Here is an 18,617-nt window from a genome sequence, read left to right as displayed (position 1 = left end):
TTAAACAGTTTAAATCTCATCTTACCTGCAGGATGTGGCTGCCAAGGTGAGGCTCAAAGATCTCCGTGGCAACTGTGCTGGGGCTCCGCCTCCGCTGGGACCCGATAGCTGTGGAGAAAAAACACACGGTGTGAGCACCTCAGTTTCGACATGCACACGCACGTTTTCGTTTGAAATCCAAATGAATTTGCAATTGGATTTCGCCCGGGTGATTTTAAATAGATATGGTAAACTGTTGAACAAACACTTCCGCCCCAATAATACTAAGCCGCCGGTACTGTAAATACACAGATGCAAATCAAAAACCCTCTGAATGGCTCCACCTTTGCATATTCTCGGCGCTACAAAGCCCGCTGTTTATAGCAGGACTAATATCGTCACATCCATTGAGCCGCAAAGCACACGGAGAACAGCGCCCTTAGGGCATTTTTTTCCAAGTTTCCAACTTTAAAGTTAGCTCAGGCTCTGCTAAAAAATGGCCTGGGGTGATTTCAAACTTAACAGAGCTTGTCCCACCAGAGCTCATTACAGAGAATTTTATAACAAAGTGCTCTGTACGTAATTTTCCAAGCTTAGCCAGGCGTCAGGGTAATATTGCTGAATTAAGTACAATTAATGATGTAATAAAGCACTGAATGGCCATTAAGGAGTCTCAAGGACCAGATGCGAACAACAGTGTGGCGTTCAGGGCGGGTATTTGGGCCCCAGGTGAGCGCATACGAGAGGGGCCGAGAGAGAAATGAGAGGCCCCTGTCCTTCAGAAAGACTCAAGCTGGGTAAACACACTTCTCCCCTCCGGTAATGCTTTCAGCGTTAAGCCCTGTGTTCAACCCAGAGGAAAATCCGTGGCATAACATGAGCGAGAAGGGTAGCAACAGCTGGAGGAGAGAGAGAGAGAGAGAGAGAGAGAGAGAGAACTGGGCTCTCAGACCGCTCCCTGGAGCTGCAGGGTCAGTAGCCGTCACTGCGGGTGGGAACAAACAATTCAAAGCCAGTGGGACACAGCAGAGGGAGCTCTTATGCCCTGAGGATCGCATGGTAAGCGAATGCATGCAAACAGACACATCAAAGCATGCACACACATGCCTGCACACAAAACCTGTTTGCAATTGCATACTACCTTAGTACTGTTACTATTGCTGCAGTATATAGGCCTACCATGTACATCTGTATATACGGTATACAAATTTCTGTATTCTGTATACAGTATATAGGAACACCTGGATAATGTGCAGCACTATATATATATATAACAGAGCTTACTGCATGGAATAGAGTGCAACACTAAAAATCCCTTTCATTTTTTTTCAAAGAGGAATTAATTATTAACGATAACTTATAAACCTTTAAAGACAGACCTACCATGAGCTCCGAGGTTGCCTATCCATGGTATATGCTTCTGTTGAAGCCATCAGTCCAAGTTACTTCAACTTCATCTGTTAAAATGTCTGGTTTAATATCGGAATTCCTGGTGAAGAACTACACTATCCATGATCCTGAAAGGAAACGATCCACAGTCCACCGATCAGAGAATTGCGGCAAACAACCCATGCCAAAAGAGCTCTGCAGCGAACGCCCACTCCCATGATGGACTGCAAAAGACACATTCGAGTAGAGTGTCTACACTCTAAAACTACTTATATAATTGTATACATCTGAATATTTTGCAATATACTTCTAGTATACTGATTCTATAATAAGGATCAACAACTTTAGACAATAGTTTTAAGTTTGATTATGTTATTCGCAATGCATCATAAGACTGTAGTTCATTCCCTGTGTACTGTATAGTCTTGTACCTTTGTTTAAAAAATTATTTTTGCTTCAAATCAAAGTTTGCACTGTTGTGATTCACTTCAGAGCTGGTTGGTTTGGTTCCCAACTTAGAACTCTTTTATGAAGGTTTTTATGAAATCAAATGGAAAAAATTAATGGGAAAAATACTGCTGAAACCAAGATGGGTGGGACTGTTACACTCTATAGTGAATCCCACAATGTAATGCAGTTTAATAAAATGGGCTATGGTAAGAAATTAAACTTACTCACCAGTTATTGGTACCTTTATTAGGAATTATAAAATAATTACTGGTTTAAGAATGATAGTTTGACCATCACTGATGTAAAAGATGTGTACGATTCAAAGCAAAGACAGACAAACCTTCTTCTAAAATAAACATTTGTTGTTTATAGGAAACATTGGAAGATTTACCATCATAAGTTTATCCTAGATGCCTAAAGTTTTTTTTATTTTTTATAACTTAATACATATGCGTCAACTTACTGAATATTCCAAGCATTAAGCCACCGATACGGGGAAAAAAAGGGGAACAAACACACTGTGGGTCTTCTTTGCTCCATTTTGTGCCAGGCTACATTTCACCAAGAGGTGGAGAGTGGTTTCATGGCCAGTATGTCCATTATATCTTCTCAGTTCACTTGCCATTGGCCATCAGATCAGATGTGACTATCAAACAAGTGTGAAAACACTTAAAACACTTAACAATATAATATGACCTGGCAAAAAAACAAAAAACACACCACTTTTGTACACACACCAATTCTAACAAGATGAGGAATATATGAAAGTTAAGAGTACACTTGACCAGCTGCAAATTACTTTCCTCTCTGTCCTCACAGACGACATCTCCAGACGAAAGCTCTCAGCACACAAGCATCCTTGGCTATGAAAGATCATGGAAATCAGTCACGTGTCCTCCAGATTCCTTGACCTTGAAGAGCTTTTTAAATCAAAACTATTTTGCATTAATATTTCATAATGAAATATGTTAAACTGTTTTATTTCCGAGTAGTCTTAGGCCACCTCTCAGACTGCTGGTGTTCCACTCTTAATAACCAGCTGGGAAACGTTAGTGTTTTGCACCCCTGCGGATTCTCCGTGGCACCTAATACAAAAAAAGAAACCCTACATTTTTGCTATTACCATGGTTTATTTGGACTTGAAGCATGGCAATATAATGGCTTTTGGGACATTTACCATGGAGGTCCCATGGTATTCTTTTAAGTACCTTGAAATACCATGTAAATAAGATGGTACATGATTATGGTAATCATTAACTAACCTGGTGTATTTTAAAACGTCATGGTATTACCATCTGATATCAGAAATTACCCTCAAAGTACAAAAAATTTGGGATGTCCCGATACCATTTTTTTGTGAATGAGTACGAGTACCGATACTTCATTTTTGGTACTCGCCGATACCGAGTCCAATATGGAATGAAATATGTGCCATTGGGACTTGAACTTGAATTTTAGGACCTGAATTTGAACATATTAACTTGAAATTGAACATGCATTTTTTAACTTGAATTACATCAAACTTTAAACTTGAATTTTAGGACATGAATTTGAACATGTTTACTTGAAAATGGATTTGCAGTCTTGAACTTGAATTACATCAAACATGAAATTCAAATGTATGTGGCACAAATTCAGATCATTAAATTCAGATTACATTTTTAAATACACTGATTCAGGTTTTATAATCAGATTCAGGTGAATTTGACAAAGACATCCAGGGTTCTCAGAAAGAGCAACCGAGCCTGTATATAATCGAACTCCTTCTTGACCAATCACAACATAGCTCACAGTTCACATTTGGAAAAGGAAGGGGTCCACTGTGAAATAGTGCCAATGTGGGTGAACATGGCTGAATGAGAGCCACCACCTCTCTCTAGTGGAAGTTACTTGTTCTGCCCTGATGCAAACTCCAGACATAATTAGTGTTACTGGTAAACAGGCTGTTAGATGCATTAAATAAATGTTTATCAGATAAATGTTTGCCACAACTTCCAAAAGGCAGTTAGCTAATGTTTGCTGTGTTTCACGATCCAACCACCTTCTGTGTAATGTCATGTTTGCTAGATAGTTTACTCTACCTTTATTTCATTTTTCGAGTTTAGATGGTAAGCTGGACGTGCCTCGAGTGCAGGTGTCCAAATCGTAGCAACTGTGATTGACTAACGTTAACTTAACATAAGTCAGGTCTGGATTGGAAGGTCGGCCAGCAAAGATTAAAGTATCCCCTGGGTGTTATGTAGAGAATAAATAAATAAAAACAGCAGCAAAGATAAGCTAACTGCTTTGTAGTTACATCACTGGTGGCAAATTTTGATCTGACAAAAAGTATACACGTCAGATATCAGATGACTGATAAACATTTATTTAATGCATCTACAGCCTGTTTAACAATCACAATAATTACTTCTGGAGTTTGCATCAGGGCAGAACAAGTAACTTCCACTAGAGAGAGGTGGTGGCTCTCATTCAGCCATGATCCCACGTTGGCACTATTTCACAGTGGACCCCTTCCTCTTCCAAATGTGAACTGTGAGCTATGTTGTGATTGGTCAAGAAGGAGTTTGATTACATACAGGCTTGATTGCTTTTTCTGAGTGCCCTGGATGTCTTCATCAAATTTACCTGAATCTGATTATAAAACCTGAATCAGTGTATTAAAAAATGTAATCTGAATTTAACGATCTGAATTTGTGTCACATACATTAGAATTTCAAGTTTGATGTAATTCAAGCTCAAAACTGCAAATTCAATTTAAAGTAAACATGTTCAATTTCAAGTCCTCAAATTCAAGGAGGAGCTTTAAAAGTTATTCACAAGCACTCACATTTGAACCAAGTGCCATTGTGCCATTAGTACCAAGTATTTTGGACATTTACCATAGTAATAACATGGTATTTTTGCTACTGAGGGCACTTTTTTGTAAGTCACCAAAGTACTTTTTGTACAGTTCCCAATAACAAACCACACAACAAATACCAAAAAGTTCCACTGAACTACCAGATGGGACATGGTAATACAATGAACTTTGGTAGTACCATGGAGCACTATGTAAATACCAGACTTTCAATAACAAGGTAAATACAGTATATATATAAAAAATACCATTGTATTACTATCTGATACTATCATTGTACCATGGTAGAGGCAAAGTATTTTTTTTCTAAGGGAAGAAATGGGCTGGGATAAAATAATGACATTTAAATTGCCTTACAGAAAAAAAGGAAGAAAAAAAAAAAACTTAACAAAATAACACTGGTGAAGTATCTCAACATAAAGCCATTGTTTTGACCTTCAGATGGGCATAAACACTGCTGCTGTAGTGTGATTTGTACGCAATCAGTTGATGTGTGAAGCTGTGAAGTGTGTTGCATTGCTGCCAAACTGCATATTGTCATCGGCGACCAGAGCATCCAATAATGGCATAAAAATCCTTGAAGACAAGGCACTGAAATCAAGAGAATGTGCAGTCTTAAACAGATCAACTTAACAGTTCCCGGTGCTGGGGCCACCTCATATCATGAGGTCTTTGAGCTTCCAGAGTAGATTCAAGTGGGAGAGGTCTTAAAGGAATATTAGTGGTTCAATATAAGTTAAGCTCAAGTGACAGAATTTGTGGCATAATGGTGATTACAACAAGTAATTAATTTGGACTTTTCCTCCTTTTCTAAAAAAAAAAAAAAAAAAAAAAGCAAAAATCTGGGTTACAATGAGGCATTTACAGTGGAAGTGAATGGTGCAATCTGTAAATGTAAAAACACATGTTTCGAAAGTGCTGCACCAAGACGTAAACAATATGTTCATTAACATGTTTTTAGTGTCATAAAATCGCTTACTAACCTTTTCTGTGTAATGATATATCCCATTTTATAACTTCGGTTCCATGATTACGTAACGGCGTAAACCCTAAATCAACCGTAAAGGCGACGATTTAAACAGCTTCTAACTCAAATAATACATTTAGAGTTTTAACAGAAGAATTAGCATCTTGAACTACACAGATTTTTGTCCAATCGAATGCTCTCTAGTATAAGAATTCCCCCTAATACCACCTGCAATCGACTAGCAAACTGCGAATCTTGGCTCTAGCCTGTGATTTCACTAAAACCTATTGCCTATTTAAATAACTTTGAATAACAGCACTTAAAATGTCTCATTTGTTTGTATGATTTTACAAAGTTAAATCATATCTCGTTGATTTTTCTCGATACTAGGTGACACTTGTCAAGTAAAAGGGCCTTATGCAGTGCCTCTCACACTTATGGCTGGGACACGGCAGGAATTCAGCGCCCTTTCCTCTGCACGGCTGCCCAAAGAGCCCGAGAGATGAATATAATTGCATATTGATCTCAGGAATTATGCTCTATTAATCTGCTTCATTTTGCTAGTGACGCAAATGATATATGAATAGAGAGCTCACGGGAGCGGAGAGGCAACACAATGTCTGTCCTGCCATGATTCTCCGTAATACTTCTCCCCTAGTTTAGCTACGGCAGATTGAGCAGATACAAATAAATTACAGAGGAAACGCAAGCAAATACATCAACCTTCCCCTAATAAGTGCTGCACAACAGTAATGACATTGTAAAATATACAGCAGTTTCATAGCATGGTGTACGTGTTGGCTAGACGATCTGTTATTGAGTACTGGTATATCATCAAAATGTTTCGATTCCTGGTAGAAGATACTTAGGGGCCGTTCACAAAGGACACAGCTACGGCAGTCCGTATGTGCTATTTTTAATTGTTGGTCTATGCAAAAATGTGCTAGAAGGAAAACTCTGACCATTGCGACATGTCTGGCATTTTCTTCAGCATTTAATGCAATACTATAAATAAATTCAACTTTTTAAAAAGTATTTCGAGACCCCTACATAATATACCGTTCCATTGTACTGTGCTGCATCTAGCTGTTTTTGAGCATAATCAACATATCCTGTGTGAATGGCCCCTTATTTTTCAAAACATGTGGATAGGCACAAGTAAGCCACATAGCCACATATTGAGGACTGGAGAAACCAAATGTAATAATTTAAAAATCAAACATAAAAAACACATATTGGTGGACCGCTAAGATGAATATTAGGGGGAAGTGTCCTAATGCCATGACAGCAAACACAAACATGCAAATGGACAAAGTCCCTCCCTATTTTGGTCTAATGCGATTTTATTATAAAAAAATATTGGTTTCCATTTGACAGTTTCAATATGTAAGGCAAGTCTTCAATACCACACCACAAATAGCATTTGGTGCAAGACTGCAATAAATGGAATTTGTTACTGCATGCAGTTCAAATCGCTAGTGCTATTAGAAAGTCAATTTAACTTTCACTTTTATAAGTCAACATTATTGCTATTGTTAATTTATTTCTCATTGAATGGGAAATTGGCAGCAAGGTGTCTGACTGTCATTTAAAATCTGCAATAATTTCTTGTGAAGTTCAGACCTCTTATTCCCTAGTCCTGGATTATTGGAGCTAAATGGCGGTCCCTGGCTTCACCAAAGGCTTAGGGGCAGGTACTGTTACACAAATTGCCAATTCAATTAGCGGAGTATAGACGCTCTACTGGCAGCTGGCACGGAGGATGGCTATTTTGGCAAGTGTCAGGCCTAATTCATCAAGCTGTCAAGGCTTGTGCGGTCGGGTGCTGCAGACAATGTCAGAGGTGCAAACGGCACAATGGGAAGTCGCATTATCTGCCGAAACTCGCATGCTAAGCAATGCTAACTCAAATGCTTATATTACATCTGCAGTGGTCAGTCAAGGTGACCAAGTATGCTTTTATAGTCGGCTTGGAAGATCAGACAGTCATTCGAGAGACGTTATAGTGTCACAAAAAGACACATTAAAAAGAGGCAGAATACTAATCTAGCGCTGTATAAGCGGCCTGATTTGACTGGAAAAGGTCTCAGTTACACACTCTACAGCCCAGAAAAATTGCAAACTTTTAACATTGTGGGTGTATTGCTAATCATTTCACATGCAAAGAGGTTAGCCAATCATAATCAAGATTGTTTATAGTACTCTTAAAGGAGCAGAAGCAAAAACAGCATGTTTAGTTCTAAGGGTCATGACAAAATTAACAAGTGAAACTGGATACTGTTTAATCGTGAAAAGTCGGTGTTCCATGCTAGAATGGAGCTGGATTGTTGGAAGGGATTTTCGACATCAGCCGAAAAGGGAAAACTGCTTCAGGAGCAGAGGCAGAGCAAGTTATTTTCATGAATGGACAATGAAGAACCATAAACAAGTCTTCTTTCGCATTATGATAGTAAATGAATACAGTTTTGGATTTCATATTGACTTTAAATTATATACCAATGTCAGATTTCTCCCATGTTTTAGCTGGTTAATTTGCGTTCATGTCTGATCTCATTATAAAGGAGAGTCATGTCACATGCAATGCATTATGTTGCAATTGATAAACCTCAAGACATTTTCCAATCAGGGCTGAATGACCCGTCACACACCTGCACAACACACACACAGATCTGCATCTCTTGCACGTTAAGTTGCATGTAAAAGTGCTGCGAGTTAATGAAACGATGAGCCCAAACAGACTACAACATGTGATTAGCTGATTCAGAAAATTACAGACTCTCCATGTTTCATTGTTCAGTCAATCTTTGAATGCAGTGAACGTTCCTCAAAAAGGCGGGCAGAAACTCAAGTATGCATTTCTGAGAGTAACTCTTCAAAACAGCAAAAGAGTCATGCTGTTATTCAAAGGATTGTACTAAATGCAGCAGAGAAACATGTACACAGTAGAGAAATTGTGATGGCGAGAAAAAATGAACTGTATATTAATAATAAAATAATAAAACCGCTACTTCCAAATCTTAGATCTGATTGGAAGTTTGAAGACTTCGTAAAATGACAATAAACACATGGATGCCTGTTTTTTGTTAAGTATAAAATGTATATACCAGTATAAAAATTAAAACATTAAATCATTAACCAACATTTTTTCCCCCATTTCGATTCTGTATAAACAAACTGTTGAAGAGCCTTTAATTCTTCAAAAGTCATGACAGCAAGATCTTATGTGTTGAGAAAAGTTGAATTGTGATTTTTTCCCCCTCTAAAACAACGCAAGGGATAAAAAAAAGTTCATGTGTACATTTAAAAAGCCTTAAAATCCTTTTGAATATCTTCACTTAATTAGAACAGCAGATAAATGTATGGAATATGCAACCCTCAAGGTCTTACAATACATAAAAATGAATTTGAATTCATAATTGGTAAAGCCTTAAATTAACTTTTTAATTCATGAACTGCCATGGTAAATGGTAAATTTTACTTGGTAAATATTGATCTATCAAAACAATTCAATAGTAATAATCTATTCAGTTTTTTACATTTTCAAGTCCAACTGTAAGTAAAATCTCCCATAGGCCTTCAATCCATAATGTGCTCCTAATGTTTTCACAGACCAAACGTCATTAAATAATTTATTGTAGTTGAGATAATGACAGGGCTGGATTGTTCTCTTCTCACAGGCCTCTGAATAAGTTATGCCCATGAAGATGGAGGTTGAAACATTTGTTTTAATTAGTTTCTTTTAACATCTTTGACTGGTTTAAGTTTTTATGATGATGTGTTCAATTATCCATGCTCATCTTTTCTCCTCATTTATATAATCAAAATTTAAGCTGTTCTATTCAGTGCTAATGATGCCTCACATGCCTCACTCTTTCTCTCTCTCTCTCACTCTAGCTCTGTTTCAAACCTAGTGAGCTGCCTATCTAGACAGCATTTTAAGGATTATGGGGCACTCCCAATGTGAAGGCTGTTCCAGAAGGTCAATAATTATGCTGCCTTCTAAGACACTCACACCAATAGCGCTTTTGCATCTTCACATTTTTCCAGTTGTTTTCTATGTAAACATGCGCCAGATGGATGTTTGTGACGGTTGCGCCACATCTCTCTGTTTTCTCAGCATCTCACGCAGGACTGCCAAATTATTATTTTTTGGACAGTGTATCAAGTTAAAAAGAACATCAACTTTTAAAAATGTGTCTTGAGACACCTGTGTTCTACTTATTGTACTTTCTGTGTCAACGGCAATAAATAAATAAAAACAATTATATATATATAAAAGATACAGTATATAGTATTTATATTTTTTTATCCAAAAATGGCCAATTATTTGAAATGTATTCTAGCAAAGCATTTATTCTGTTAGAATATATTGTGTTTTATATATATATATGTATGTATTTTTGTATTATTAATTTTGATTTGATTTTATAGGTAAAGGAAATACTTGTTCAGACTGAGAATTCATTTCAATTAATTTACTTGAAATAATAATTGAAGTATCAGACAGACATGACCATTAGGCTATGTTTTTATATGGTCAACATAAAAAAATATGTCATCATAAAGGTTAAAAAGGCACCTGAAAATTAATTCTTTACATTGCTACTTAACAAAACAGTCCATTTCTGAGTCTAAACTCAAAGACTTTGTGACAACAATAATGTTCTTCCATCCGTCTTGAAACATGATTTTATCTGTACCATAATTAGCTCCAAAACAGGAAGCCATAAGATCCATGTATTACGGAGTAAGCGTGAGTCCAAAGCTCTCAAAACTGTGTTCGGTAGTTTGAATGTGTTTAGCCTCAGTGTGACTGGTATCTCTGTGCACTAAAACCATGTACAGCATGAACGCACGTGGCACAATTGGAAATCTCCAGCTCAGTTGCTACGGAGATGTTAGATTACACCTTGAAGAGGCGCTCAGTGTGGAATAATTGTCTATGGAAAGCTTGTAGAGGCTGTGAAGTCCCGCTGAAGTGATTTGGTATTTTATCATTGTGCTATTTCCGCTCATCACCAGCAGAAACAACTGTGTCAGATACAGAGATAAGAGGGCCGAGGGAGAGTAGGACAGGGCTCTCCAAATGACAAGCACTGTCCACTCATGATCCATATCAAAACCCGCCGAGAGAGCGAGCGAGAGATAGAGAAAGAGAGAGAGAAACAGAAAGAGCGTCATCATACTCATATTATCCTCAAAACAGAAAGATTTCAAGAACAAAACACATTCATTTCCACTTCTGTGAAAGAAATACAACCGAAAATGCAACAATAGTAAAACACAGTGCTCTTACACCTGCTGTTTTCACAGGAAAACCTTGGGAATGTTGAATCGTGGACTGAATTTGATAGAAGATGACGGTGAAAGACAAGGCGAGACCACTCTGTTTTCAAAGCGGTTCAGGTTGCCTGTCAATTAATTTCGGTTAAGTTATTCACAAAAATACAACTTAGTCTCATAGAATGAACGTTACTTTAACTAAATTTCTGCAAACTGACTTTTACAAGCCGCGATCCACATTTCGCCGTAATTAATTTTGACTCGTCCCTCCTATTCTTTAAAAAAAGCAAAAACTGAGGTTACAGTGAGGCACTTACAATGGAAGTGAATGTGGCCGATTTTGAAGAGTTTAAAGTAGTGCCCGGCCGATATATCGGTTGGCCGATATTATCCTTTCACCGATATATCAGTATCGGCGTATATGTTTACAGATATGCGCAGATATGAAAAACTTTTTTTCAGAACATATAATGCAGAAAACAATGCTTGAATTGGTGTCATAATGTAGTTTGTCCAGCAGAGCGTGCTCCGACTCCATTGTTTTCAGAGCTGACTCTGAACTGACGGTGGCTCTGCACTGCAGACATGGCGGAGTTAAGCGGCGCGGAGTTAAGCGGTATCTTTTCGGTAAGTTGCTAACTAGTTTGTGAAATACATACTGGAAAGTTAACAAGCAATGACCCCATCATTTTCCCTTTTCAGTATAACTAATATAACGTTAACCCTATCCCTGACAACCATATCACACATGTTTATCACATCTGTTTGCTGTGTTAGCCAGCTATAGTTTCTCAGTGCAGTAAGTAATGTAGCAGATTGAAAGGTAAACATCAGCGCATCTTTTTGCAGCTCAGCAGACAATGGTGCAGTGGTGGATTGTGTCTGTTGAGTGTTGATTTCACGCTATGTTATTACCTAGTTGGTGAGATGCAATGCTGGAAAGTAAATAAACAACGTCCGTCTTTTACTCTCCGTGACAACAAGCTTATAGCTAACTAGCTAACCACGTAGCTACTTTCATTGCTTGTCAGCTGAGTGGAAGCTAATGTGTAAACATGTATTCACCAAACTGTTTTGTTCAGGTTTCACAGTTTGGTACCCCCTTCAACCGAACAATTCCAGTCATTGCATTTATAAAATGTAATATTTAAAAAGTCTGGTTTTCCACCGTTCAAAGTTTCCCCTGAACTTGTATAGCAGAATACGGTGTAACACCGCTGCCGCTGTTTTTCTCTTGTCTCGGCAGGTGTAAATGCTTCTTTTTTTACAATCTGCCCCTTATTGACTGGCAGTATTAAAATAGTCAGCATCTGACTGATACTAAACAGTACTACTGATGTTTATTTAGTTATTTATTTTATTTTTATTGATTCTTTATTTTAATGGTCAGCATTTGACTGACACTAAACAGTACTGATGTTTATTTAGCTATTTATTTTATTTGAATTTATTCTTTATTTTCTCAGTGTTCATTTCAATATTTGTTGACAATGTCAAATATTCTTTGATAAAAATATTTGTTTAAGAAAGCAGCCTTCTAAGTACCTTTGCATAGTCATATCAGTGCAAAATCAGTGCACAATCCACATAGAAAAGGTCTGTTTTCATTCCAGCTCAAAAATTAACTATATCGGCCATATCTGTAATCGTGAATCTTCCCTCTCTAAAATCGGTATCAGTCACAAAATTCCCAAATCGGTCTGGCTCTAGTTTACAGGTAGAAATGTGAAGCTTATAATTTTATAAAAGCACTTATATTAATTCTTCTGTTAAAACTCATGTATTATTTGAGCTGGAAAAATGTTTAAATTGTAATTTTTACAGTCGTTTTAGGGTTTGTTGACATTACATCATCATGGCAACAAAGTTGTAAAATTGGCTAAAACTTTACACAGAAAAGGTTAGTAAGTGATTTTATCAAACTACAATCATGTTTACACGCATATTGTTTACGTCTTGTGGCTATACTTTAGAAACAGTGAGTATTTAAACATTCAAAAATTGGCCCCCATTTACTTTCATTGTAAGTGTCTCACTTTAACCCAGATTTTTGCTTTTTTTTTTAAGAAAAGGAAGGGCAAGTAAAAATGTATTTATGTGGTAATCAACATTATGCCACAAATGCTGTCGATTGAGCTTAACTTGTATTGAACCCGGAATATTCCTTAAAACACAAGAGGTGCTACAACAACTGTGCGTTTTATTCACTTTCACACAAATAACAACTACAACAGCTTATCATGACTTTATAAACACTTATTTTTCACTTATATTACTTACACAATGTTATGTTATGATATCGAAACACTTTTACTATGATGCATATTTTGAAAAAATAAATAAAAAATTGTAACACTTGTATTACAGACTCACCTACATTTACACACTTATTGTAATCAGATTCTGTGGTAGCTCACCTGATAGAGTGTTAGATTTTGGACTCAGAAAACTGAAGTTCAAGCCCAGCAAAACACGCAAACTGACATATGAGATGAAAGGTTCATGGAAGTGACACGAAATTACATGTTTGTTTAGGGTAAAGGTTAAGGGATAAGGGTAAAGGCCAAAGAATACTTTGGTTGTCCACGTTGGTGATCCACGCACATTATGCGTGACGCAAATTTCATCATCAGCACAGTCTGTGAGGATTTTCCGTGCGTGGCCCAGATTTTCTCGACACATGGACATCCTCGTCTGTGAGCATAGGCACATGGACCTGCCGCTAACTGTACTAAAAAAGTATTGAAAAGTAGCCGTAGTGCGCATTGGTCGAACTCATTCGTATTCGTTTGCGGTCAGAAGAGTATACTTTGAAAGGCTACGCAGTCGACCGGGAGCAAGCCGATACGGAACACAAAAAAACAAAGTATCCCGGGCCTTAAAGATGTCTGTTTTGTTCACCTCTCATTTGCTTTTAGAACACTATTGGTCAGGTTTAGGTTAATATATATGTTAGGGAGGTACGTTTTACCTCCATCTTATATTCATCTTATATTCATCTTAAAATCCTCATCTGATCACGACACCATTTAATTTGCTTTTCGCACCCCCAGCTGGACATTTCACTGGGAAACAGCAGCCAAACGTGTAATGAAGCACGTATTTTCGTTCTGCAAAAATGTTGCTACAGTCACGTAATGTTCATGCGATCAGGCTGCAAAAATTAAGCCTTCCTTTTACACTGCTTTTCAATTTTAATTAAAGGAAACATTACATAAAAATTGACCCTAGTTTAATTTAGTTTCATGCTAAATGCCCCAGATCTCACTGTGCTCGATTCATAAATGCACAATACTCTAAAGAAAAACAATCTTTGTTTTAGTAATCTTTCTTTATATATATATATATATATATATATATATATATATATATTTATATACACACACACACATATATGTATATACACATGTACATATAAATATTGATATAAATATATAATAAAGTCAATTTTGATTTCATGTTGATTTTTGGTCCAAAATTCTGTGCAAACCAACTGCCTGATGTGTTTTTCAACACCTCCAAAATGCTTATGGATCTTCAGATCCTGAGAGTCCCAGTTGCTAAATGCAGCTATCGATAGCTCCCTCGAACAAGGAAAGGCAGGGGAGGATGAGATTATTGACATTGACCAACACAAGCAAGGTCAAGTTCAGGGGGCACTGCAACTGAATCAATAACCACTGGGATGAGCAAAAGAAAATAATGGATAAAAAAAGTCATCTAATTTGGAAATGCATTCATTATGGCAAACCGCATTAAAGCGCAAGACAGGCTGCCTGCACTGCCCTCGAGAGCAGCCATACAGATACACAATCCATTACCAAAGTGCAGCAGCAGGCTTCTCTTAAAGGAACAGAAAAACAAAAAAACTGTCATTATTTAGTCATTTGTGTTTACTGAACTCTGACCTGCGAAATTTGTATTGCGAAAAAACGTTTGAGCATTAGGGGATTTAAACACACAGACTGACCTCTTGGTCCATTTCATAATTATTATTTAGTTAAAAAAAAACAGTCCTAGAGCATGACCTCATATACTATTGCCAATATTAATTTTGAGGAATTTTGCATGCTTAAAGCTTAACTGCACCTTTAGTGTGTTCCTGCAAAATAAAGCATTCTGATAGGTGGATTGGGGTTTGCTGAAGAAATCCCATGAACCCTGAAGCACTTGGTCAGCATTTGACTATTAACTTTGCTTACACTGTTTAATAATTCAGACGCTGATGAGGCCTAGGGAGAAATTCTCAGCATGGAGGATTTAGTCAAACGGAATACAATATTAAGACGTTATCACAGCAGCAATGGAAAAGTTCAAAACAACTTGCTGACTGACCGACCACACTTTTCTTTTTCTTCTTTTCTTTTTTGCCTTTTATGGAAATTATTTTGGAGGTAAACAGGAATGTGATGGTAGAAAGAAAGATATGAGTTCAGACTGGATTGAATTTGGACTGGCTTCCAAATCCAAATTGGTTTTAGAGCATTTCTTTGTGTTGCAATACATAACAGCTGATGTCATGGTTGATGGGTGTTCAATGAGAGGCTAACAGAACATCCAGTTTGGTCTATGTACCATGAAGTCTGTGTTTTCCACACACTTTTCACTCACAGTTCACTATTGCAGCTCTGTGTGCGTCTAACAGACAGCACACTAAAATCTGTCTCCCCACACACTCAAAACATGTATGTGTGTGTGCACTCAAATACAACCATGTTGTCCTCCAGTGATGTCCTTGACTTCCTACACATCCTATTTGGCAAATTCCCAAGATTAGAAGACAGTTAAGATGATTTGGTGTGATTATAGGTGTGTGTGTGTGTGTGCGCTTATGCTCCTACTGGACAGAAAAATCACAAATGAGAACTTCTTAATATCTCAATTGTTTATCCTCATCCAGACGTTTTCTTTAGCTTCTCGCTTCTACAATTTCCTCCTTGTAATATGTGTCTCCTCCAGACAGGATTCCCACACTTTTTGGCCAATGCATTTCCATGATTTTTCCAGTTAATCCTGTATACTGGATAAGGATTTGAAGAAAAATAATAATAATAATAATACATATACAATACTGTATATATATTATAGAATATATATTTAAAATCATACTCACAAAAAATATATATCTACATTCACTATATTCACTATGAAACTTTGAAACTTCTCATGTTATTGCCTCATTAGGATGAATCTCTTTTGCTGTATTCCTTATTTGTAAAAAATGCAAATGTATACATTTCAGACCAGCAAATCACAATTAAAAAATTCACTAAAGTTTGTAGGTTTTCCATGCACTCAAAAAAATATTTACACATTGCAATTTCATAACAACATTCCAGAAAAATCTTACCTAACCTTACCCCTAACCCTAATAAAATAAAATAAAATAAAACGAAATATATTAAGTTTTATTAATAAAATTTTGTTAACAATAACACAATTAAAAAATAATAATAATAAAAAAAAAGAATTATGGTGAATGTTGGGACCATGTAACAAGCTAAGAAAAAATTACTAAACAAAATGTAGAAATATTTATGCTTATAAGAAGAAAAAAACTATTTTCTAATGGGGTTAGGGAAAAAAAACTTGATTCAAAGGGAAAACAATTTATTTATTTTTTTTAGAATTTTTTTACCCCACTGGTAAATTTAACTCAAAACCACTCAATTTTGTTAGATTTCTCTTTAAACAAGACTTAATATCTAATGTCATTTTGCTTCTCAAGTATTTTTTTTTTCTTGTACTAAGGATATTTAGATAATTTTACTGGAAAATAAGTACTCATAATATATATATATATATATATATATATATATATATATATATATATATATATATACACACACACACATACACACACACATACTTTAGTGCTCAAATTTGTCAAGTGTCTGCAATCAAAAAATCAAAACTCAAAATGACTTACATTGTCGTTTGGTGTCGCTAGACTCTGCGATCCGCATCGCTGGTGGGCGTTCCTACTGCTGTCACTTTAATGTTAATGGTGGACTGCAAGTCTGGCCATAGTAGCTTTGGAAATTCTGATTACAGATTATAAGATATCATTCTAATTCGACAAGAAACCAGTTCTATTGCTTCTAAAAATGAATATTTTGCCAGGAAAGTGTTGTTATATAACCTGCAGAAGTGCTCAATGCATCATATGTTGAACAAGACGAACGATCTATCAATGTATGAATACAAACTCACTCAGAATGCCGACACAGTTTTCCATGTATCATTTTTATTTGGCTGCTATATCCATGTATGTGGTTACAGACAAATGATATAGAACAGTGAACTCGCTCACAGAATCTTTTAACTTCTCCGCCTTGCCTGCACTTACATACACTCGACTCCATTATTTCACACTCACTGCCTGGAGATGGATGACATGAGCTCCACTGTCTTAACTCTCATTGGTTTTCGCTCCTGAATGTCACTTATCATTTGCATAAAGTTACAATTTTCTCAACTTTGTCTTGACGCTCGCTACGGCAACCTCTGTCGCCAACGTTCACTGCAGCTTGTGTCGCCGAAAGTCGCTCTGCTCTCAGAGAAAATGATGGGATTGTGTCGCTTTGCCGCTCTATGCCGCCAGCGGTGTGAACGGGACTTTTGCATACACACATACCTTTTTCTCACTTGTACAGAGATGACCTGATTCATACACTCTTTTATTTGCAAATATAAGTGACATAGCATTAAAAAAAACATTCACAATTTTATCATAAATGTCCTCTTTTACATTATCTGTATTGCACAGGGAGTGTAATACTGACCTGGTGAAGTCTCTGTCACTATTCACTTTTCTTGTGTGGAATAAAAGAATCAATGAAAGTGAATGGTGACTGAGCTAACTAACATTGCCTTTAATGTTCCACAAAAGAGGGCGACTAAGTGATGACAGAAATTTCATTTTTGGGTGATCTACTTTCCCTTTAGACTGCTGCCCATCACTTTAGTCTGGGGCTCAAATCTGGGACCTCTCTCTTTCTCTCCATCACTCCTTCTCTTAATTATGGGTTCCAAATATTTCCCTGGTGCTAATATTTTTCTGCCTCAACAACTCATTATGTTGTTTAGCAGCCTGAAACATCAGCTTTTAATGGCTTGTGTACAGACTTCCACCTCTACACATCTCTCTTCTTCTGCTGTTTCCATGCCTATTCCCATTGCCGTGACAAAACAGGTTGTTCCACAGCAGTCAGAATGTGTCTACAATCAGTTAAGTTATAGATTCAATAGTGTGAAGCCCGAGTCTTGTGTCTGTTGATTGCACACGGTGATTATCTGCGTTTTCAGGCCTCACTCTATAGCAATTGCATGGAACATTTTCCCAACGTATATTTTCTGTGCCTATTTCGTTCTGTCCTTTCTCTCAAACAGAGGGAAATTGTGTTGCTCAGAGGTTGCTCTTTCATACCTCTTTCATACTCAATGAAGATCTCAGTTGTGTTGCATTGAAGTATACAATGTCTTTACCTCTGAAAGGACCATCAGAGCAATAGAGCAGCAATAGAAGCTTGTTGCAGACAAAGGGCCAGTATTTGTGTTCATGTCCAGGTGGATTGTGAGCAAGTCATGTGCACCTATGGGATAGTACCTGCACCGTAAAAATTAATGAACTGCGTGCTCCTCGCTGCACCGCTCTACCAAATTGCATTTTCAGCCTCACAACTCCAAGAC

At 37.0% G+C, this 18,617-nt stretch overlaps 1 protein-coding gene across 2 annotated transcripts in view; it reads right to left on the bottom strand.

Moving 5' to 3' along the window:
- LOC127411510 (neuronal PAS domain-containing protein 3-like) overlaps positions 1 to 18,617 on the bottom strand; it is a 400,645-nt gene that overhangs the window by 198,616 nt on the left and 183,412 nt on the right. For both annotated transcript variants that reach the window (XM_051647156.1, XM_051647155.1), the window contains exon 4: positions 26 to 108. In XM_051647156.1, coding sequence (XP_051503116.1) covers positions 26 to 108 — 83 coding nt within the window. The remainder of the gene's footprint in view (positions 1 to 25; positions 109 to 18,617) is intronic.

Source organism: Myxocyprinus asiaticus, chromosome 20 (genome assembly GCF_019703515.2).
Source record: "Myxocyprinus asiaticus isolate MX2 ecotype Aquarium Trade chromosome 20, UBuf_Myxa_2, whole genome shotgun sequence".
Classification (NCBI taxonomy): Eukaryota; Metazoa; Chordata; class Actinopteri; order Cypriniformes; family Catostomidae; genus Myxocyprinus; species Myxocyprinus asiaticus.
Note: the sequence above shows the minus strand (reverse complement) of the source record. Positions and strands in the feature narration are given on the sequence as shown.